Source organism: Lepus europaeus, chromosome 6, assembly GCF_033115175.1.
Source record: "Lepus europaeus isolate LE1 chromosome 6, mLepTim1.pri, whole genome shotgun sequence".
Classification (NCBI taxonomy): domain Eukaryota; kingdom Metazoa; phylum Chordata; class Mammalia; order Lagomorpha; family Leporidae; genus Lepus; species Lepus europaeus.
This window is the reverse complement of record NC_084832.1, coordinates 90,550,428-90,574,326: the sequence shown is the minus strand read 5'-3', so window position 1 is coordinate 90,574,326 and position 23,899 is coordinate 90,550,428. Positions and strand designations below refer to the sequence as shown.

The 23,899-nt window shown below is 45.0% G+C and overlaps 1 protein-coding gene across 2 annotated transcripts in view; it reads left to right on the top strand.

Annotated features, from left to right (window-relative positions):
- The first annotated feature begins 344 nt into the window (after positions 1-344).
- MIPEP (mitochondrial intermediate peptidase) overlaps positions 345-23,899 on the top strand; it is a 176,960-nt gene continuing 153,405 nt past the window's right edge. For both annotated transcript variants that reach the window (XM_062194561.1, XM_062194560.1), the window contains exons 1-5: positions 345-611; positions 4,742-4,915; positions 8,186-8,274; positions 10,945-11,031; positions 19,381-19,444. In XM_062194561.1, the coding sequence (XP_062050545.1) occupies positions 423-611; positions 4,742-4,915; positions 8,186-8,274; positions 10,945-11,031; positions 19,381-19,444 (603 nt within the window). In that variant the 5' untranslated portion in view covers positions 345-422. The remainder of the gene's footprint in view (positions 612-4,741; positions 4,916-8,185; positions 8,275-10,944; positions 11,032-19,380; positions 19,445-23,899) is intronic.

Below are 23,899 nucleotides of genomic sequence, written 5' to 3'. Positions count from 1 at the left end.
TGAACTGGACGGATTGACAAGATGGCGTATCTGCGACGCCGGGTCCAGCCACAGACCTTGTCACTAAGTCACGTCGGGGAAGGCACCAAGGGCTCGGAATGCAAGGCTTCATTCTTTGATTCTCGTTCCAGGAAGAATTCGAATGTTTAGTAATAAGACTCTTCCCAACCCCACGCGAGTCATGTGGGCGGGACTGGCCAACCCTCACCGTTCCTTATTCCAGCCACACGGGGGCGCCGTTCTCCAGCGGTTGCCTAGAAAGCGGCGGGGTGACGCTCTTGCCCACGTCCTGACGGCCTCGCGCCCTGACCCGGAAGCGCGGGCGTCACGTGGTGCGGCGTGAGCCGCTACCTTGGAAACGCGGAGAGCGTGTGCCCTGCGAGAACTGCGGCGCGGTGGCCGGGGGCCTCTCTAGCTCCACGATGCTGTGCACCCGGAGGCTGGGCCGCCTCAGCGCCGGAGTAGGGGCTCTGCGGCCCAGGCGAGCGGGCCAGGGCAGCTTCGGAGCCGGGCTCTGGGCCCGGAGGGTCAGCACCAGCTGGTCCCCGGTGGGCGCCGCCTTCAATGTCAAGCCCCAGGGTCTCCGCCTGGACCTGTTCGGCGAGCGCCGGGTGAGCGGCGCCGCAGGAAGCGCCCCTGGTGTCCCCACGCTCGGGCGGTCCCCTTGTTCTGGCGGCCAGCGGCGATCCGGGCAAGGTCGTTTGGGTCTGGGCAGAGCCGGACACCGCACCGTTGTCCGGGGGGCGGGTCGTGTGCAGCCGCAGCGACCTTGCGGGTAGGGAGCTGGGCGGGGCGGCCGGAGTGAACCTCTCCGCGCAGTGCGGGGTGCAGGGATCGCCTCTGCGGGACCCCTGAGCCTCGGCGCCGCCCGCTGGAGTTGGGTGTTGCTCCATCTCTCCCGCTGTCTCTGAAGGAAGGGGGGTCTCCTGCGAGGTCGCAGCCGGTGTCACGTCGTGTCAGCAAGGCCTCGGTGGACCTCGGTGGTGTCGGAGTAACTCCACTGACGCCCGAGGTTTAGGCACCCGTGAATCCATTCTTTCAGAACTTTGGACTTCCTTGTTTGCTTTTTTTTTTTTTTTAAGATTGATTTATTTGAAAGTCAGAGAGAGAGAGAAAGGGCTTCCATCCGCTGGTTACTCCCCAGTTGGCCCCAACGGCCTGAGTTTCGCTGATCTGAAGCCAGGAGTCAGAAATTTATATATATACACATTTATTTATTTGAAAGGTCAGAGTTACACAGAGAGAGGAGAGGCAGAGAGAGAGAGAGAGAGAGAGAGAGAGGTCTTCCATCTGATGGTTCACTCCCCTATTGGCCATAACAGCTGGAGTTGCACCAATCTGAAGCCAGGAGCCAGGAGTTTCTTCCGGGTCTCCCACGCGGGTGCAGGGGCCCAAGGACTTGGGCCATCCTCCACTGCTATCCCAGGCCACAGCAGAGAGCTGGATAGGAAGTGGAGCAGCCGGGTCTCGAACCAGCATCCCTATGGGTTGCCTGCACTGCTGGTAGTGGCTTTACCCACTAAGCCACAGTGGCGGGCTCCTTGTTTGCTTTTAAGAGCAAAACCCTGTTGCTAGGCGTCTGATTTCCTGGTCATGTTGATTCTTACCCTAGGAAGTGCCTGGATTGACCGTTTTGGTTCTTGCTTTATTTCAGTATCCATTTTGCTTAACCGGCTGGCTGGTATTCAGTAGGTGCTCAGTAGTTGTTGGATGAATGGATGAGTTAAAGGAAGGCAAGCTCTAGGACTTCCCTGATGCCTGGTCTGCTTCACCTTTGTAGATGCTGCCTATTTTAGACTGAAGGCCACTTTTTTTTTGCCTTCGTAACTGATCTCATTATACCATTGCCTTATAAAGAGTGTAGGAGATAACGCAGTGTGCTAGGCGGTATGTTTCGTATTTTATCTCCATTACTAGCTCTAAGGTTCTCTTTGTGTGAAATTTGCTGCTCCAGTGTCTGTGGCAGTAGATCATGTTGGTATTTGCATGGGTGGTGTGAGGGGAGCTACCTGTGGGTACTCAGCAGGAAGACGGGGAGGGTAGGCCTGGGCCAGGTGGATGAAATGTATAATTACTGCTTTTTCTTCCGTGCATCAAGATTTCAGGTACTGATAATCAGACTTTTGGCTTTTGCCTTGAAAAAATGGTTATGTAGGTAAAAAAAAATTTTGGAATTTTTTTTTTTTTTTTTTTTATTTGAAAGGCAGAGAGACAGCAAGCTTCTGTCTGCTGGGTCACTCCCCAGGTGCCCACAGCAGCAGGGGCTGTCATCAGGCCAAAGCCAGAAACCAAGGCACACATTCAGTCTGTGTCTCTCCTGTGGGCCTCAGGGATCCAGGTACCTGAGCCATCACCTGTTGCCTCCCAGGTGCACATCAACAGAAAGCTGGAATTAGGAGTGGAGCGGGACTCTGGCCTGGGCGTTCCAGTATGGGATGTGGGCTTTCCAAGCAGCGTCGGAACTGCTGTGCCAGACGCTTGCCCACGGTGTAGGTTTTTTTGTTTGTTTGTTTTTAGCATTATTTGGTAGCTGGAGATTTTAGAATTCCCAGTTGTCTTTCATTTATTTTCTTGATCTTCTTAAATGTATTTTGAAGAGAGGTTAACAGCACGGCTTCATGGATCCATTCTTGTGGAAACAGTAGCCTTATAAGGCCTGGAAGTTTTACCTGTTGGTGTTTCCTAAAGTCTTCGTATGAAGTGTCTATGAAGTTAAATCCTCTGCATTTGTTTTCGTCACTGAATTTGGCCACGTGTTAGGCAGCTGACTCTAGAGTGGAGGGCACGGTTCCTGCCTCCAGGAGCTTGCCTTGCCGGGACAGGGGACTGTCAGACACATGGGCTGCAATACAGGTGGTTTGGGCAAGTGTGGCTCAGCGGTGTGCAGAGTAGGGGCGAGTCCTGGCTCTCCCACTGCTCGTTAGTGACCTCACACCTGTTGCTGTATCGATAAAAGGAGAACAGTACTCTGTTCTAGCACTGTGAGATTTAAATGAGAAAATTTATTATATGGGGTTTATAATACACTTGATGCTGTGCCATAGATGCATGTTAAAACCCCCTTCCCCCACTTTCTCGAGTGTCCCAGCAAATGATGCAGAAGGTGCTAAAGGATGGTTGTTGCTGTTAGGTCAGTGATTTTTGTTTTTACCAAGATCCTAAAATGCCTTTGTGAAATATAAAACTTGCTTCTAGTGGCAGCCTGTGGCTTCAGCCTGTTAGGTTTTTCTGAGACACCTATATGCTGGAGAATCACCTCATCCTCCCGATTGTGTATTTGTACTTATACCTATACCTGATGGGTACTGGGTGCTAAAACCTTACTCTGCCAGATAGTGTCCTAAGTTCTTTACATACACTTTTTTTTGTTTGTTTTTTGCTCACGGAAGGCTCATTTTATTTATTTATTTTTAAATATTTTATTTATTATTTATTTGAGAGGTAGAGTTATAGACAGAGAGGGAGACAAGGGGGATCGAAAGGTCTGCCATCTGCTGGTTCACTCCTCAAATGGCCCCAACTGCCGGAACTGGGCCGATCTGAAGCCAGGAGCCAGGAGCTTCTTCCATGTCTCCCACATAGGTGCAGGGGCCCAAGCACTTGGGTCATATTCTATTGCTTTCCCAGGCCACAGCAGAGTGGATCAGAAGAGGAGCAGCCAAGACACAGCTGGCACCCATATGGGATGCTGGTGCCGCAGGCAGTGCCTTACTCCACTACACCACAGCATTGGTCCCTTTCCATATACTTTTTTTTTTTTAAGGTTTTTATTTATTTATTTGAAAGAGTTACACAGAGCGAGGAGAGGCAGACAGAGAGAGAAAAAGAAAGAGAGAGGGAGGGAGAGAGGTCCTCCATCAGATGGTTCACTCCCCAGTTGGCAGCAATGGCTGGCGCTGTGCCAATCCGAAGCCAGGAGCCAGGAGCTTCCCCGAGGCGTCCCACGTGGTGCAGGGCCCAAGCACTTGGGCCATCCTCCACTGCCTTCCCAGGCCACAGCAGAGAGCTGGATTGGAAGTGGAGCGACACCCACATGGGCATTAACCCGCTGCGCCACGGTGCCTGCCCCTCCCCCCCTTAACATATACTTTCTACCTTAGTACCTGTGTTCGTGCCTGGAGACATGTATTGATTGACATCTCTGTTGTACCTGATGAGACAATTGAGACCTAGGACAAAAAGTAACTTGGCCTTGGTTGCAAGCTGATGATTATAGCTGACATGTCAAATGCTTTCTGCATGCCAGCTATTCTGAAAGTTAACAAGTAAAAAAGGGTTTGTTTATAAGACAGAGCTACATGGGATGGGGGTGTGGAGAGAGAGCTCCACCTTCTATCTGATGGTTCACTCAGCAGATGGCCACAATGGCCTGGGCTGAGCCAGGCCAAAGCCAGGAGCTTCATCTCGGTTTCCCACGTGGATGGCAGAATCCAGGCACTTGGGCCACCTGTTGCTGCTTTCTCCAGGCCATTAGTAGAGCAGCCAGGACTCAAACTGGTACCCATATGGGATGCCAGCACTGCAGGTGGTAGCTCTATGCCACAACACTGGTCCCCTGAAAATTAGATGGTTCTCCAGTAAGTGATAGCTAGAGTTTGACCGCACCCTGTTCTGTTTTGTTATTTAGAAAAGCAGTATAATTATGTGATATGCCAACAACAAATGAGATTTCCTTTATGAAAAAAGTATTTTTAGTCAATACAATAAAAAAATAATAGTTCTGGACCTGTTTGGATTTAAGGGTCTTTTTGGAGTTCCTGAGCTCAGCGCCCCAGAAGGATTTCACATTGCACAAGAGAAAGCCCTAAGACAGACAGAGTTTCTGGTGGAGCGCGCATGCTCATCACCCCCGGGGCCCCAGACCGTGCTCATCTTTGACGAGCTGTCGGATTCCTTGTGCAGAGTGGCTGACTTGGTAAGACACCTTTTCTCTTTCAAGCTGTTGATGTTGGAGTCAAGTTTATCCTTTGTTGTTTAGTATTGGACCATAAGATTCAAAATGTATGAAGCTATTGGAGACCTGTTGGGTTTATTGTGTTGAGATGAAATATGTTGTTAGGAATGGGAAAAATGCATAGGAAAGGTACTTTTGGAACAAGTGCTTTGGTATGTATCTCTAATAAGCTGTACCTGTAAAAAAAGGATGGATACTGATGTAGCGCAAGTGTCTTTGTTGGATAATTCTTCCTTTATGAAGGCATCTACCAGGATTGTAGTAGAACTCTTCACGTGCACATTTGCAGCAAGACTTCTCTCTGCCGGATGTGCAGTGAGAATCAGTTGTTTCGATCTTTGCACGAATGCCTTTTCTGATGAAAAATGGTTTTGACACCAAACTGACTTTTTTAAAGACTTCTTTGTGTTTCAGAGTTGTAGTAGATGTGTTCGGAAGTCTCTTCACCAACTAAGAAGCCCGTGGCTGAGATAGGAAGCCCAGATCGAAGGGGTCAAGTCTCCATTCCCTGTGTCAGTGAAGGCAGTTAACGGTGCACGTAATCCAAAATACTGGTCATTCGCTATCCTGTCTACCCCTCGCATGTGCCAAAGTCTGTTGTAGGCACCAGGGATGTTGTCGTGAGTAATGTGATGTTGAAGTCAAGAGCTTACATCCTGGCGTTTGGGCTTTTGTAGGCCCTCCTGGGCAGCGTGCCCTGGGAAAACCTTTACCTGGGGCCGCTGATGGACCTTCCTCAGCACATCTCCATTTTCGGCCGTGCAGAGAAGGGCACTAAGCGGTGGAGTGATGTGTGTGGTCCCCCAGCCAGCCCGGGACCTGCCTTCTGGCCCTTCTGGGGCTGCCTGGCTGCTCACACCAGAGGAACCCTTAATTAGAGAGGTTGAGGACTTAGCTTCTCCAGCTTTTTAAATAAGTACTTGTTTAGTTTTACAGTTATTGCACAGTAAGGTTGACTTCATGAAGCTTAACTCATGTATAACTCAGAGTAACCACCACCAGAGTCAGGGTATGGAGCTGTTCCGTCACCCCTAAAACGGCTCCGTGTGTGGTGCCATCTGCCCCTCAGCCCCAGCCTCTGGCAGCTGCCCGTCTGTTGCCCATCCCTATTTTGTCTGTGGTAGAGTGTCATTCAAGGGCAACCACGGGTACCCTTTGAGACTTCTAGCACCTGCCAGCACACCTGCTCACCTTTGTTCTTTTGCCTTCTCCAGAAAGCAGAGGTCCTTCCTCTGCGGCACCTGCACTGAGCAGTGACCCCTTTTGGGTGATTACACCGTCACTGTGAGTTTCCCAGGATTAAGCAAACTGGAAAAGTGCCTGATTTTAAAGATTTTATTTTATTTTTTTGGAAAGAGTTACAGTGAGAGGGAGAGACAGAGAGGTCTTCCCTTCACTGGTTCACTCCCCAAATGACCGAATGGCTGGAGCATAGCCAATCTGAAGCCAGGAGCCAGGAGCTTCTTCCAGGTCTCCTACAGGGATGCGGGGGCCAAAGGACTTGGGCCATCCTCCACTGCTGTCCCAGGCACATTAGCGGGGAGCTTGATTGGATGCTGTATGGGAAGCTGGCGCTTCAGGCCGGGGATTTAACCTGCTGCACCACAGCGCCGGAGAGTGGCTTATTTTGAAGGGTTTTCCCCAGGAGTGAAGATGCAGCTTTGGGTAATGAGTTCTGTTTTCCTGGGTCTTTGCTCAGGTGCCCCAGTACACTTGTAGGGCATGTGTCTGATGGCGGAGGGCCGTGGCGGCGTCCTGCCAAGAAGAGGTGTCACCCCTTCTGCGCCACACGTGTCACTGAAACCTGGGTAGGGAGATGTTTGTCAGCAGGTTTCACTGGCGAGTAAGCGAGTGTCGGCTGTGGCAGTCAGGATCCCACAGTTCATTGTTGATTTGTTACCTTAGTCTTTCTCTTAATTAAGCAGTGTTCTGGGATTTTTTTCCCCCCACATTTTTGGTTTTTTGCCTTCATAAAAATATTGTAAGTTCTCTGCCCTAAAGTCCTATTTTTGAAGTTTCAAATATTTATGATGTATAATGGAATGTCATTTAAAAAACAATTAAAATATAATGTGATTTACATTTGTAACTCTGGGTAAAGAAACAAACTCAAACCTTCCTTTTTGAATTTTAAGATATTACTGGCCAGTGAAATCAATACTGTTTTAAGGGATAGTTTTATAAGTTATAAACTATTTCTCACCAAGTGGCCATCTTGTTTTATTTTCCTTTTTTGGTAGTGTTACATAATAGAACTGTTTTTCTGATTATGTTCTGTTTTTTAATGTCCATGTGAATTCTACAACCTGTAGATAAGTGATTTATAAAATGTATTATAAATTTTATCAGCTCATATTTCAGGTGCTTCAGTACTGAATGTTTCCTTCTGTTACAGAAAATGTATCAAACTATGAATCTAAGTGTTTTTGCATGAAAAACTGATCATAAAATTTGGAAATTTTACCTTGTGGTGATTTATGTTTTATTTGTGTTTTCATCAGTCATGTTTCTCTGGAGGATAAAGAATATATGTAGTATTTCATAGTTCCTTGCTGTTTCCTTTTGCAGTGTGCTACACTCAATGCAAAGCTAAAATCTAGTTTAACATGATTTTGTTTTTGTAAAAAGGAATTCTAATGTGCACACAGCAGTTGCTGTAGTCACTGTGACTCGTGCTAAGAGAAGACTTAATATAAAACATGACTTCAAGTTTTACCAAAGCAGAATTTGTATTTGACCAGAGAGGCTATACAGAGAATGTGCATTGGTTTTCTGCACACATACTAGATGTGATTTAAGCGGGTTTCAGAGCTATGCTGTGTGTCAATTTTTAAAAAGCCTCCGCGAGTTGTTCTCTGTGGCCTGGCTAACCTGTGAGAACCATATCACAAAGCATGTGAGTTAGATTCGAAGCCAGGTTCTGCTCTTTGGAACTGCAGATTTGGGAAGCATTTACTTGGTGTTTGTATTTAAAGGAGGAAAATCTTTTCTGAAATAAAGTGAGTAAAAGTATTTTCTTTGGAATGAAACAGCTTTGTTGCTCGGAGTAGCAGAATAAATGTCCCAGCACAGCTGCTTCGCCTTACTGACAGAGGGAATATTCAGTCGTGGAAACGCACAGCTCAGCCATGTGACACGTTTTTAACATATAGGCTTTCATGTTCACCCTCACGTCTTGGAAGAAAGCTTTTCAGCAAATTCCCTTCTGATTTTGTCTTTCCCTTTTATCAGGCTGATTTTGTGAAAATTGCGCACCCTGAGCCAGCGTTCAGAGAGGCCGCGGAAGAAGCCTGTAGAAGTATTGGCACCATGGTAGAAAAGTACGTGCTGCGCCCGTCGCGGTGCTGTGGTGTGGTTTCCTGGTCTGGCGGGTCAGGTGGTTCTGTCCACAGTGCTCTAGCCCGGCCAGCAGGGTGTGTGGTGTGTGTGACGGCCGGGTGTGGGTCACAGCGCTGAGCACTGTGACTTGGGGCGTTCTTTCAGCTCCTCGCCTTGGCTGTAAATGGGGCGATCAAGTCTACGCTGCCTGCTAGGGTTGTGGCGAGGATTAAATGAGATCAGCTGCTTGTACTGGTCAGCTGTGTGGCAGACATCCCGCCTCCATGTTACCGCTGCTTGTGTAAAGGGTTTATTAGTATGTTAGCGGCAAGTCGGAGTTATAGATCAGCGCGTGATGGAATTGCTTTGGTGGCTGGACCGCAGGGTGTGAAGCCAACATTACCCGTGCATAGTGCCCTAGCAGCCCTGTGAGGTTGGGCTCAGGTGGGGCCTGGGTGACCATAAAGCTCTCTGGGAGGGCTGAGCCAGGCTGCAGAGCGGAGCTGTGCTGCAGCAGATTGTTTTAATGTGATTTGTGGTAAATTGCAATGTCTTTAAGCCATTTATGAGCGCTCCAAAGTGCTTGTTAAAATAACGGAGGACAGAGTGCTATTCTAAAGCATTGGAACACATGACACCGCCGGGCAGTGTATAAAGCTAGAGAGAGCCCTGGGGCCTGCATGGCGTGAGTTACACCGGGAAACCTGGGCCGGGCAACACGGGAAGGCTGTTTCATAAACCAGATGTTGTTGGGGAGGAGGGGAAAAGCCTCCAGTTAGACCAGGCTTCCTGGCAGATCGAGTACCAGGATGTGCTGCAGCCACTTGTCCCCTGATCTCTTTGGCACAGTGACTGTGGCTTTTCTTACAGCCATTGACAGTCAGCTCACTGAATGGGATACAAGGGGTCCCTGCAAAGCCCAGACACTGGATGTGCCAAAGAGGCTGGGGACTCCTGGAGAGAAAGCTTTGCATGGAGGGGAAGGGCCCAAGAATGGGGGGTCGGCACCACCAGACTGCCTGCCTGGGGCATTCTCAGTGCTGTATCCTGCCGGACTTAGATAGTCTGGTCCCGTGGAGGAATACTCTCAATTTTGGGGAAGATGTTAGAGAACCACGATCGTTGTAGCCAGGTTGTGTTGGGTGTCAGATTGTCACTTTGCTGTAGAAGGCATGGTAACCCACGGAGACGGTAAAGCCCTAAAGCAGTGTTCACAGCCTGTGCTGGAGCTTTGCCTCCTGCCTTCTCTGAGCACCCTGACCCATTTTCTCTTAACCTCCCTGAGTCCTAACTAACTTACTTAGTTGAGGTTTGAAAAAAATGGAAAAATTGGAATGATTTCCCGCGCATGTGTAGAGTTGGTATATTTTCTGGTAGTGGAAAAAAGTCTAAAAGTAAGCGAGGTTGTTGAGAATTGATGCCAAATATACAGTGTAAAGCTTAGTCTCAGGATCTTCCAGCATGACGGTGTGGGAGATTTGCTTAAACTTCTGAAGAGGGTGTGTTGCAGGCCGTCTCTGGGCCCCTGTCCCTTTGACAGGGAGTGGCTTCTCCGGTGAGCAGACCAGCAGGAGGTCAGCACCCACACTGACCTTGTCCCTGACTCCAGCAACAAGAATGTATATCTGCCCTTCTTGTGCACGTTTTGGTTGATGGTGACTGCCTCAGTTCCCTGGCTGTTTGAGAAGAGCCATGAAAGTGGTGGCCATGGAAACCATTTGGTTCCTATTTTCAAAGCTTTCATTTTTCGATTATGGAGTAAGCAGGGAGCTGGGCCATCCGAGTAGGAATGCTGGCTGGTTCCCCTAGCCTCATCCCTCCCTGAGGATCCACCAGGCAGGAGCACATTCTGTCTGCTTGTAGACCTGACTCGCTCTTTGGCTTTGGGACTGCTGGGGGTGCTGTTTGGCATCTGGGGAGGAGGGACTGGGTGGCTGACGGTGCTGGGGTTAGGTTGAGATTAGTCCTTGACAGCAATGTTTCTGTTCCCCAGTTTTTGCTGGGGGTTGGCTGCAAGGCCACCTAACAATGCTTGTGGTTTACTGGTGTGGAGAATATGTGATGTGCACGTATGATCTCATTTAATCCTCACAGTGACCTGAGGTCTAAATAACTTTCCCAGGTTCACAGAGCAGTGGCAGGGCCAGGCATGCATCCCTGAGTCCTGAGCGTTCCCTTGGGGTGTGGGCCTCCACTGTCTCCCAGAAGAGCACGGGCACCCAAGGTCCTGGGCTGCTCAGTTCAGGGCTGGAAAATGTATCTGTCTAGCCTCCCTTCTATCCTTACCCCTTTTCCCATATTCAGAATTCAAATGGCCAGGGCATGTTGGAGTCAGGCACTGATTCTCAGATCACCAGTTGTCACCTTACCCCCTTTCCCTCTGTCCTGTCTGCTCTTCCTGCGCCAGCTCCTGACTGTGGCTTGACGTTTATCCTTTCTCCTTCCGGCCCGGTTAGTGCCTCTGGTGCTTGGCCCAACAGACTGCCTGTCTCTGTGCTGAACAGTTCAGTAAGTATGACTGTGTCCCTTCTGGTCCAAAGGAACAATCACAAACTACCCCAAGTGGTTGCTGGGCATCGGTGTGCTATAATCTGATACTGTCTTTTTACTGTCAAATTAAAAGTAAGGTATTAGGAAATCATTTAATGTCATTTTGTGATTTTTTCTTCTAGGTTGAACACAAATGTGGAATTATATCAAAGTCTGCAAAAATTACTAGCTGACAAGTGCCTTGTGGATTCCCTTGATCCAGAAACCAGGTACTCGCTCCTTCCTTTGCATCTGTCAGGACTGTGTGTGTGCAGCCTCAGCACCTCCAGGTGGTAGGTGGTTAGCTAATGAGTGTCCTCCTGTAAACAGTTGATAGTGACTCTTAGCTTTATGCTTAAAGTTTCATAATTGATGCCATCAGAAGATACACGAAAAGTGGTTTTATTCCTTGAGGTCATTTGCTTGATTCATTAGATTACATTTTAAAAATCTGGATTGAAAAGGTCCAATTTCTGGTTGAGTACACAAGTAAGTGTATTTGATACTGTACCTTTAACTTAGTTCTTTTCTTAGTTTTTTTTTTTTTAATATATAAAATAAATATTGTAGGGTTTGTCATTTCCTGGCTTATAATATTCATGACATAAAAATGGAGATGTTGTTTGTACCCATTTACTGTTTATTTGTGGTATACTGACTTCCTTTGTCTACTTGATTCTCCCTCATTTTCTCCTCCTTGTCACCATGTATGGCTTGTGACCCCAAGTGAAGCTATATTCTGAATGGACCAACTGATAATGAAATTTTGCTATGACTCTAATACAGTCAAGCATTGTGTTTTTCAGAAGTGTGTTGTCGGGTGCTTTTGTTTCTACACTGACATCCTAGGTGTATTTGCACAGATCTAGATGGTGTAGGTTGGTACTTGACATGGCCTCTTGATTCAGTTGAGAAATGCAGTAAACACAAGATGTATGAGGCTGCTGTCTGCCTAACTAGAAGGAGTACCCTAAAATAATGACAGATAATAGACTAGAGGGGCCAATGTTGTGGCACAGTGGGTTAAGCCACTGCCTGTGACACCAGCATCCCATATGGGCACCAGTCTGAGTCCTGGTTGCTCACCTTCTGATCCAGCTCCTTGCTAATGTGCCTGGGAGAACAGTGGAAGGTGGCCCAAGTACTTGGGCTCCTGTCATCCACATGGGAGACAATGAAGAAGCTCCTGGCTTCAGCCTGGCCCAGCTCTGGTCATTGCAGTCATTTGGGGAGTGAATCAGTGGATAGAAAAATCTCTCTCTCTCTGTAACTCTCTGTCTCTCCCTCTCTCTCTAACTCTGCCTTCCAAATAAATAAATATTTTTTAAAAGGTTTTTATTTATTTATTTGAGAGGTAGATTCATAGAGATAGAGATCTCTTCCATATTCTGGGTCACTCCCTAAATGGCTACAGTGGCCGGAGCTGAGCAGATCTGAAGCCAGGAGCCAGGAACAACTTCTGGGTCTCCCACATGGGTGTAGGGACCCAAGCACTTGGGCCATTTTCCACTGCTTTCCCAGGCCATAGCAGAGAGCTGGATTAGAAGTGGAGCAGCCGGGACTCGAACCAGTGCCCGTAAGGGATGCTGGCACTTTAGGTGGCAGCTTTACCCGCTGCGCCACAACACTGGCCCCCATAAATAAATCTTTGAAAAAAAATGTAGACTATAGTAAGCACACATACAAGTAACATAGTTGTTTAATATCATTATCAAGTATTATGTACTGAACATATAATTGCATGTGCTATAATTTGATGTGATTGGCAGCATAGCAGATTTGTTTACATTAGTATCACCACAACCATGTAATGTGTTGTGTTACAATGATCTGTGACATTATAATGACTACTGTGCCCCTGGACAATAGGAACTTTTCATCTCCATTATAATCTGTGGAACCACTGTTTTCCTATATGTGGTCTTTGCTGAATGAGACAACATTATCAGCATGTGACTACATGAGTACTTTAAGGGGTTGTTTTCACCTGACTAGTACGTAGGTACCTGATTTTATTTCATTTCATTGATCCCAATGCTCAGGATACTGGTAAAGCTACATGTATCATAAAAATAATTTTTTTGTTTTAATTTTTGACTTGCTTTCATTAGCAAAGCAAGTCAAAGATCTTTAAAAAAATCTTTAAAATATGTTTGTTGTTTTTATTTGTTTGAAAGGCAGAGACAGACCAATGTCTTCTATCTACTAGTTCACTCCCCAAAGGCCACAACGGCCAGGGATGAGTGAGGCGGAAACCAGGAACCAGGAATTCAATCCCTGTCTCCCACATGGGTGGCAGGGACCCAGCTACGTGAGCCATCACCTGCTGCCTCCCATGATGCACCTTAATAACATGCTGGACTCAGGGCCGGTGCTGTGGCGCAGCGGGTTAACGCCCTGGCCTGAAGTGCCGGCATCCCATATGGGTGCTGGTTCTAGTCCTGGCTGCTCCTTTTCTGATACAACTCTCTGTTATGGCCTGGGAAGGCAGAAGAATATGGTCCAAGTGCTTGGGTCCTTGCATCCATGTGGGAGACCCGGAAGAAGCTCCTGGCTCCCGGCTTCGGATCGGCGTAGGTCTGGCCGTTGCGGCCATCTGGGGAGTGAACCAGTGGATGGAAGACCTCTCTCTCTCTCTCTCTCTCTGTCTCTACCTCTCTCTGTAACTCTGACTTTCAAATAAATAAATATTTTAAAAAAAAATAACATGCTGTACTCAAACCAGGTGGTCTGATATGGGATGTAGGTGTCCCAGACAGCTTCTTATCCACTGCTCCAAACATCTGTCCTCAAGTAAAAGTTGAATGCCTGTTAATTATAACAGAGATGCCATTAAGTAGCAACAACAACAATATAATCTGACTTTAGTAAGGATTGACATTTCCATGTCTAACGAATACAAATTATAGTGGAGTTGCAGACCAATTTTTTTAAAAAAACATTTCTTCAAAAGAGAGGGGCACACATACACATGTGCATGCATGCACACACACTCACATACACACAGAAGTATCTTCCATCCACTGGTTCACTCCCTAAAGGCTGTGGTGGCTAGGGCTGGGCCAGGCCGAAGCCAGGAGCTGAGGAGTCCATCAGGATCTCCGGTGTGTGTGGCAGGGGTGCAAGCACTTGGGCCATCCTCTGCTGCTTTTCCCAGGCACATTAACAGGAAGTTGGATCAGAATCAGAGCAGCTGGGACTTGAACCGGCCACTCAGGGGATACTGGCTCACAGGCTTAACACGCTGTGCCACAACACCAGTCCCTAGCAGACCATTTTACATTTAGAGGACTTACAGGATATCCCATGTCTAAATGTGGCCAAAATTGCCCATAGGAATTTTTACATGACAAGATGCTAAACACATTGGGAAAAACAAGCTGGGCAGATTATCAGTAGTCTAGAAAGTAATGTCAATTTGGGATTAAGAAAGAAGAGCTTGAAGTAATAATTATGGAAATATCACTGCACTTGTGCATCACTGGGAGTGTGTTGACTAGCACCCAGCAAGAACTGTATCTTAGAATTTGGCATATGATGAAGTAGAAGACAATGGCTACAATGAAGAATTACAGATTTAATAAAATATCTCATAAATTGGTATTTGAGATAGGAGAAATGATTTAAATTCAGTAGCTCATCATTTATTCTTAGGTGTAGTCTTTAAAGTACTAGTTCTATGAGTCATTCAAAACGTTTCGTAAAAGGGTCTCAGTGGTCAGTAAGTTGGAAATCTGATATGTTAATGTATTTCCTTCCCTCAGAGAATGTTAGTTTAGAGTCCCTGAGATGCACAGCCATAAAGAAGCCTGTTTAACCTGGGGCTTTCCAGCCGAGAGCTTGCCCATGGGCAAAGAACATAACAGACACACCCTCCAGAAAATAGAGCGGAGAGAAAATCCCGGCCACAGGAGCAACAAAAGCTGCAATACACCTTGGCATAAAATTGGGGCGTCAAAGGGTATAACATGTCAGTGTGCAGCCCACCCCCCCAAGAAGCGTGGACGGTGACTGAAGTGGAGAAGCATCTTGTAGTCTTAGACAAGAAAGAATAAAGCCCAATAGTGTTCTCTGCTGGGCTGCAAGATTGATGCTAGCCAATGTACTTTTGTTTTAAAGATTTATTTTTATTTTACTTGAAAGTCAGAGTTACAGAGAGAGAGAAGGAGAGGCAGAGAGAGAGAGAGAGAGAGAGAGAGAGAGAGAGGAGTCTTCCATCCGCTGGCTCACTCCCCAGATGGCCGCAACGTCTGGAGCTGTGCCAATCTGAAGCTGGGAGCCAGGAGCCTCTTCCGGGTCTCCCACGTGGGTGCAGGGGCTCAAGGACTTGGGCCATCCTCTACTGCTTTCCCAGGTCACAGCAGAGAGCTGGATTGGAAGAGGAACAGCCAGGACTTGAACTGGCACCCATAAGGGATGCCACCACCGTAGGCGGCAGCTCCACCCGCTATGCCACAGCGCTGGCCCACCAATGTACATTTAAAGACAGGTTTTTTGTTGTTGTTACTTAAAATGATTTTGAAATCATAGAGAATAAATATGCCAGAATAGGCAGGAAAAAGCTAATCAAAAAAATATTAATAAAGGACATGTAGCACTTTGTACAACATTATAGTAAAAAATGCTATATTTAAGCCAGCGCTGCGGCTCACTAGGCTAATCTTCCGCCTTGTGGCGCCGGCACACCAGGTTCTAGTCCCGGTCGGGGCACTGATCCTGTCCCAGTTGCCCCTCTTCCAGGCCAGCTCTCTGCTGTGGCCAGGGAGTGCAGTGGAGGATGGCCCAAGTGCTTGGGCCCTGCACCCCATGGGAGACCAGGAGAAGCACCTGTCTCCTGCCATCGGATCGGCGCGGTGCGCCGGCCGCAGCGTGCCTACCGCGGCGGCCATTGGAGGGTGAACCAACGGAAAAAGGAAGACCTTTCTCTCTGTCTCTCTCTCACTGTCCACTCTGCCTGTCAAAAATTAAAAAAAAAAAATGCTATATTTAAAAGAATATTACAAAAGCAAGCATTTGGCACAGAGGTTAAGATGCTGCCTGGGAGGCAGTGTTGTGGTACAGCAAGTTAAGCCACCAGCTGAGATACTAGCATCCCATATCAGAGCATAGGTTTGGGCTGCTGCCAGCCATGTTGGAGACCTGGATACAGTTCCAGACGCCTGTATTTAGCCTCCCCTGCCCTAACTGTTGGAGCCATTTGGGAAGTGAACCAGCCAATGGAACTTATCTCTCTCTCTCCCTCTCCCTCTTTCCCCCTCTCCCCCTCTCCTCCCCCTTCCTTCTCTCCCTCTCTCTTTCACACACTCCCTTTCAAGTAATAAACACATAGATAAATAAATAAATAAAATACTTTAAAAAGTAAAACAATGCCCCTTGGGATACCTACACCCCAAACTGGAGTGGCTAGGTTTGAGTCCTAGCTCTGCTTCTGACTCCAGCTTCCTACTAATGGGTGGCAGCAGATTATGGTTGAAATACCTGGGTTCCTGCCACCCCCATTGAAAATCCATGGACCTGGATTGAGTTCCTGGCTCCTGGCTGTGGCTTGCCCTAGCCCCAGATATAACAGTGGTTGGATATCTTTGCCTGCCTGTCTCTGCCTTTCAAATAAAAATGAAAATAAAAATTCATAAAAATTTGTAAAAGAGCATATAAATCGTAAAAGTATTGATAACTTGGGATGTAGAAGATCATTCTTGGTGTGATACCAAAGTCAGACCCAAAAGTGAAGGATTGGTTGGTTAAATTATATAAAAATTGTAAACTTTAGTATGTTTAGTATGGCAAAACCTTTCCATATTCAAAGTAGGAATACATCATTAGGACATATGTTACTTACATGGCAAAAGGTTAATATATTACTGTGTTAACAGACCTTACAAATTACTAAATAGAAAAAAGAAAGAAAACGAACTCCCTCATAGAAAAATGGATAAAGGATTTTTTTCAAAGTGAAACTCTTGCAAAATAAGGACTAATAGTAGAGGGACATAACAGGAGTAGCATTGGTGGTGAGTGTGATTGCCTGGGTTGGATGTTGGCTTCATGGTTCTCTAAGCCTTAGTTTTTGTCTCTATAAAAGAGGAGTAGAAAAGCACGTTTAGAATTACTATGGTATTTAAATGAAATGTTCCTATAAAGTGCTTTCCTTGGTACTGGCACATGGGAGTCACTCAGTAAATGGGACCTGCCAGCGTTAAAGGAAGGTAGAATACAGCAGAGGGCCTATCAGTTGGCAAAGCTCAAACAGAGTAAGAAGAGTGTTGTTGATGGTTTGGGCTAACAAGTCCTCTCCAACTATGTATAAACTGATAAATATGGAGGAGGGCCATTTGGTTAAATATACCTACATGTATAATTTTTGATCAGTTTAATTTTTTGCAACTTATTCTAAAGAAACAAGCAAAGATAAAGAGATGTACGCACGGCCGGCACCGCGGCTCAACAGGCTAATCCTCTGCATAGCAGCGCCGGCACACCGGGTTCTAGTCCCGGTCAGGGCACCGGATTCTGTCCTGGTTGCCCCTCTTCCAGGCCAGCTCTCTGCTATGGCCCAGGAATGTAGTGGAGGATGGCCCAAGTGCTTGGGCCCTGCACCCCATGGGAGACCAGGAGAAGCACCTGGCTCCTGCCTTCGGATCAGCGCAGTGCGCTGGCCACGGTGGCCATTGGAGGGTGAACCAACAGCAAAGGAAGACCTTTCTCTCTGTCTCTCTCTTTCTCTCACTGTCCACTCTGCCTGGGGGGGAAAAAAAAAGAGATGTACACAGATGGGGCTGGTGCTGTGGCATAGCTGCCTGTGTGCTGGCATCCCATATGGGCACCAGTTCTAGACCCAGCTGCTCCACTTCTGATCCAGCTCTCTGCTATGGCCTGGGAAAGCAGTAGGAGATGGCTTAAATCCTTGAGTCCCTGCACCTGTGTGGGAGACCCAGAAGAAGCTTCTGGCTCCTGGCTTCAGATTGGCACAGCTCTGGCCATAGTGGCCATCTGGGGAGTGAACCAGTGGATGGAAGATGCCTCTCTCTCTCTCTGCCTCTGTCTCTCTGTAATTCTGCCTTTCAAATAAATAAATCTTAAAAAAAAAGATATATGTAGCAAAGATTTTTGTCATAGTGTAGTTTATGAAGCAGGAAAACTGAATGCATTTTTAGGCCATATGACAAAACACAGTAAAAACATTAGATGTTACGTTTTGAGGACTGTTTAGTGATACAGAAAATATTCAATGTTTGTGTTATACTTTTACAAGAGAAAGCAAGATCAGTTATATATATATATATACACACACACACACATATACACATACATACATATATATATGGTTAAGCCCCAGTTATTCTAAATAAATAATGCAACATTGGAAGGAGTTATAAGAACTTAATTTTTTAAAGATTTATTTATTTTATTTGAAAGGGAGAGTAACAGAGGGAGAGACGGGGATCTTCTATCTGCTAGTTCACTCGCCAGATGACTGCAGCATCTGGGTCTCCCACATGGGTGGCAAAGGCCCAAGTACTTGGGCCAACTCCCATTGCTTTCCCAGACATAGTAGCAGAGAGCTGGATGGTAAGTAGAGCAGTCAGGACTGGAACTGGCACTTTGATATGGGATGCCAGCATTGTAGGTGGTGCCTTAACCTGCTGTGCCACAACACTGGCCCAATATAAGAATTTTAATACTAGTTATCTTTGGTGGGATTTAGTGATTTTAATTTCCTCATCCATTTCTATATAAACGTTTTAATAGTAATTAACCCTACCCTCAATTTATCAACCCCTCCTGTCTTTTTTTTTTTTTTTTTAAGTTAATGGAAAATATCTTTGCTTGAAAAAACAATGCTGTGTTTTGAGCCTGAGTGAGGGAGATGAGTGAAGTGGAGATAGTGGGTGTAGTTAAGGAGTATGGGTAAAGTGCTTTCTCTTATTGGAGAGAGAAGAGAAATGACTAAATAATGACTAGTCTGTTGAATTTTCAGAATTTCAGAACGTAATTCTGTTCTTTCAGGGTACAAGTGAAACAATAACCAGGAAGATACAGTTATCCTTTTTAAAAAGCCAGGGAAAGCCAGAAGAGTAGATCAAATATTTGGTGACCCTTCCTCTGGGAGAATAGGTAGTTTAAGAAAAAATATATTGTTGACAGGAAAAAGTGTTACACATGAAATTGGTTCCAAGCATGGAGCAGGATTAAAAACAAAACAGTTCTCACTAGCCAAGAAAGCCAACTTCCAGTGTAGCATCAAAGAATTTAGTTTTCTAAGCAGCTGCTGCTAGGTTGAAAAGAAAAATGGGAACTCTCATGCAGAGGGCCTTTGAAAAATTGACCAAATAGAAACCTCTATGCTTTTAACTATTGGGATTTGGATAGAGTTGAAATAAATAATTATGGTGGTGACTTTCACAGGTTAGTAATCTCTGCATAAGGAGGTGAGCTTACATGCAAAGCTACTCATAATTGTCCAGTCAGTGGGATGTTTTGCTTGACTTCTAAGATAGTAAACACTATCTTAGATGCGCCGGCCATCTTTGTCAATAATTTTTATTACGTATTGTAACCTGGGGCTTATTGTCTTATAGGCGAGTGGCTGAACTGTTCATGTTTGATTTTGAAATCAGTGGAATCCATCTTGATGAAGAAAAGGTAACACTTTCCTCTTGTTTTTGATTCCCTTGTTTCACTGACACTTAGTTGATAACTTTGTTGCTGTAGTCCTTGTGTATTGCTTAAATTTGCATGTTATAAAAATGCCCCAGTATTCTGTCTTTTTGAAATTCTTCAGGAGGTTGTATTTGAATGTATTTCTCTCTGCCTGTGGTAACTCTGAATTCTAAGAAATGACTTGAGACAGTTTTTGATGCCATGGAGTTAGCGTGAGATGTGCAGTATCCAGGAAAGACTAGCAGGCGAACAGCAAAGCTGACATCATTGAACATCCGATGGACGGGAGATATCATTTAGACTTTTACATATGTGTGTTTATTATGCTATACATGTCTTTGACAGATCCACACTCTTGGTCTGGAAGCAGTAAGCATAGATGATACACTGTTAGGCTGGGAAGGAGGGCCTTATGCATTTGTCTAGACTTCATGTTTTAGAGATGTGGAAATAAGACAAAGTTTTATTTGTTCAAGTTCTCTTCTTTGTTTCCAGAACTTCCAGCATTGGCCACTGCTCTCTCACTCTCTTTTTTTCCCCCAGAAACCTTCTATTTAAGGAATATAAACTTCATACATTTCATAAATACAACTCTAGGTATATAGTGATTCTTCCCACCATACCGCCCTCCTATCCACACTCCTGTGACTCTTCTTCCTCCCTCTCCTATTCTCATTCTTACTTTTTATTAAGATCTATTTTCAGTTAACTTTAAACATATATGATTAACCCTGTACTAAGTAAAGAGTTCAGCAAATTGTATGAACAAAGACTGTTCCTCAACAGTTGAGACAAGGACTGTTCAAAGTCATTGCATCTAGAAGTGTTAATTTCACTTCTATAGATTACCTTTTAGGTACTCTATTAGTTATCACAGATCAGGGAGAACATATGGTATTTGGTATTTGTCCTTTTGGGACTGGCTTATTTCACTGAGTATTATATTTTCCAGGGTTGTGGGTTTTTTTTTTTTTTTTTTTTTTTTTTTTTTTTTTTTTTTTTTTTTTGCTGCTGTGCATATCCCATAGTTCTTTTATCCAGTCTTCAGTTAATGGGCATTTGGGTTGATTCCATAACTTAGCTATTGTGAATTGAGCTGCAATGAACATGGGGGTACAGATAGCTCTTTCATATGCTGATTTCATTTCTCTTGGGTAAATACCCAGGAGTGGGATGGCTGGGTCATATGGTAGGTCTATATTCAGATTTCTGAGGTTATCTCCATATTGTCTTCCACAGTGATTGTACCAGTTTGAATTCCCATTCAACAGTGGATTAGGGTACCTTTTCCCCCCACATCCTCGCCAGCATTTGTGGTTTGTTGATTTCTGTATGAAAGCCATTCTAATGGGGGTGAGGTAAAACCTCATTGTGGTTTTGATTTGCGTTTCCCTGATCCTGAGCGTTTTTTCATGTGTCTGTTGGCCATTTGGATTTCCTCTTTTGAGAAATGTCTGTTTAAGTCCCTAGCCCATTTCTTAACTGGGTTGTATGTTTTGTTGTTGTTGAGTTTCTTGATTTCTTTGTCTATTCTGGTTATTAATCCTTTATATTTTGCAAATAATTTCTTCTATTCTGTCAGTTGCCTCTTAACTTTGCTGAGTGTTTCTTTTGCAGTGCAGAAGATTCTCAGTTTGATGTAATCCCATTTGTCCATTTTGGCTTTGATTGCCTGTGCCTCTGGGGTCTTTTCCAGGAACTCTTTGACTATGCTAGTGTCTTTCAGGGTTTCCCCAATGTTCTCTAATAATTTGATGGTATTGGGTCATAGATTTAGGTCTTTAATCCATGTTGAGTGAATTTTTGTGAAAGGTGTAAGATAGGGGTCTTGCTTCTTTCTTCTGCATGTGGAGATGCAGTTTTCCCAGCACCATTTGTTGAAGAGACCGTCCTGGTTCCAGGGATTGGTTTTAGATAAGTTGGTTGTAAATGTATGGATTGATTTCTGGCATTTCTATTCTTGCTTGGGCTGCTGCAGTCTGGTCTTGTCTTATCCAGAGCTGGTGCTGAGACTCTCGGCTGCTGGGGTGCTGAGCTGTGTGGGTCCATACCCTCCACAGAGGTTCACAGTGTCCTGCCAGTTTGCATAGAGTTTCCTCTACTGTTTTCTCCCTAGTAACTTCCCTGAGATTGCACTCTGTAATGCCCAGATAAGTGGATCCCCAAAAAGCTATCAGCGACCCAATCACACCGAAATGCAAAAGCAAGGTTTATTTTGAAAGTACAAGCTGTGACAGGGACCTCATCTGACCAGCCAATGCAGCGGAAATCAGAGGAAGGCCCAGGTCTTTGTTTGGGAGTGCTTTTAAAGGAAAAAAACCACAGGGTTACATCAGTGGGGGCTTACAGTATGGGGCTTTTGATGATTGGACAGGACTGTTCCGGGTTGCTCTTAGTCGAAGGCGGGGGGTTGTCTCCATTTGGCTTGGGTTCAGGGAGTTACCTCATTTGGTAATCTCTACTGAGCTGCCCTTGGTCTGCTGAACTGTCCTTGATGAGCTTTGATATCTTCGGAATGCCTGAATGCCTGCTTTTACAAGGACTTGGGTCTGCTACGGGAAACGGAGGCTGCTTTTTATTTATTTATTTATTTATTTATTTATTTATTTAATTGGAGTCACTTTGGCTCTTCACACTGTATCTACTTTTTTTTTTTTTTTTTAACTATTCTCCCCTAGACTAGAGCAGCAAGCTCCCTCTCTATAACTCCATCTTGAACTTCTATTGTTTTATTTAATCCTTGTGAAACCTTGCTGAGAACCGGTGGGTGTTCAGTTTCACCAGCATAGGCCTTGCTGCTCTTCTGTGACCTGCATTCTCACAGTAGAGCTTCTCTTTCCTAGCAAGCAACATCCTGGGAAACCATTAACATTTGAGATACAAGTTAAGTAAATTGCTAATTTCATCTTGTACCTTCCAGGTCTGTTCTCACAGGTGCTCCACTAGGACAGGAAACAAGAAGGCATGTGACATGTTTTAGAAGAGAAATTGTGAAAGAAACCCACTTATGCTATAAATCAGAAAGTTCCATATTCCCTCCAGTTTATTTCTTATTTAATTTTTAGTATCTCATATGAATATAACAAAAAGTTTAAAATTAATGGAAGTGTATATTTTATACAGTAGTGTAACACAATTTCAGCAGTTTAGAATACTGAACATTCAGCTGTGACCTGTGAACGGTGCTGTGTCTTGTAGATCATTGAAGTCAGGATATAAACTCGGTTTTAATTTTTCCAGGGGTTTTACTAGATGGTAAAATCTTTGAAATGATTTTATCAGATTTAATTTCTCTTTTAAATAGTAAGAGCCTTGAGTACAATTTTGCAAGAATAATACAGTTTCTAAGTATCATTCCTCTTTTGTGTTATTCTATTGATCACCATTAGGTGGTGATAAATGGCCACATAAAAACAAAAGAAGCAAAGGGAAATCTTTACTTTTATAAAGACATCAGAGTCTCTCAATATTTATTTGTCCAATGAAATTTGAATTTTTTTATATTGAAAACATTGGGTTATTAATATATAGTTAGTTTTCACCTTCTCATCAAGCATACATCTACATCTGTATTTGTCTGTTTAAAATAATGAGTGCTACTTAATTTTTTAAGGCATAATATAATTTAGAATTTGTTGATAGCTATTGATACCCCTTCTCAGAAAGGCCTTCGTAGCATTTACATGAAGCCCATCAGGAGCCCAGCCCAGTAGCCCGTCTGGTTTCTAAGAGAGTAACTGAAAATTAATGTCTTGTTCTCTAGAAACCCCAATTGGACTAATCATATATGTTTCATCTTGAAACATTTAAGGCAGCTCCTTAGATAATACCTGATTTCTCAGGAAATTGTGTGTTTTAAAGGTATAACTCAAGGTAGACCTACATAGTTGTCCCAGCCCTGTGTCTGTCCTCATCAGTGACCATTCTAGGGCCTGATGGTATGAGGCTGGTGTGCCCTAAACTGGGGACACCGAGTGGAAGACATAGCCCTGCCCTTAAGAGGCTTCAGTGACTGGGGCAGGCAACGACTTGAGCTAGGAGCTGGGGATGCAACCCAGGTCTCCCACGTGGATCGGCACGAGCCAAGTTACTTGAACTGTCACTGCTTCCTCTCAGGATGTGCATTAGCAGGAAGCTGGAGCAGGGAATCTAACCCAAGTACTCAAGTGTGGGACATGGCTATCCTGGGCACAAGGCTAAATGCCTGCTCCCCAAATCAGAACTTTAAAAGTGTACTTCCCCACTTCCGAATGTTCACTACACTTTCTGAAGAATTATATTTCTTTTCCCTTTGCCCTTTAGCTAATCTTTTAAGACTGAGTACATTTTCTGACTTGGCCTTTAATACTTAATATCTTTAGTCTAAAAATACCTTAGAAGCACCATATTGGATTGATTTAACCAGCTTAGTATTTTGATTACCTTCACAAAGGTTTT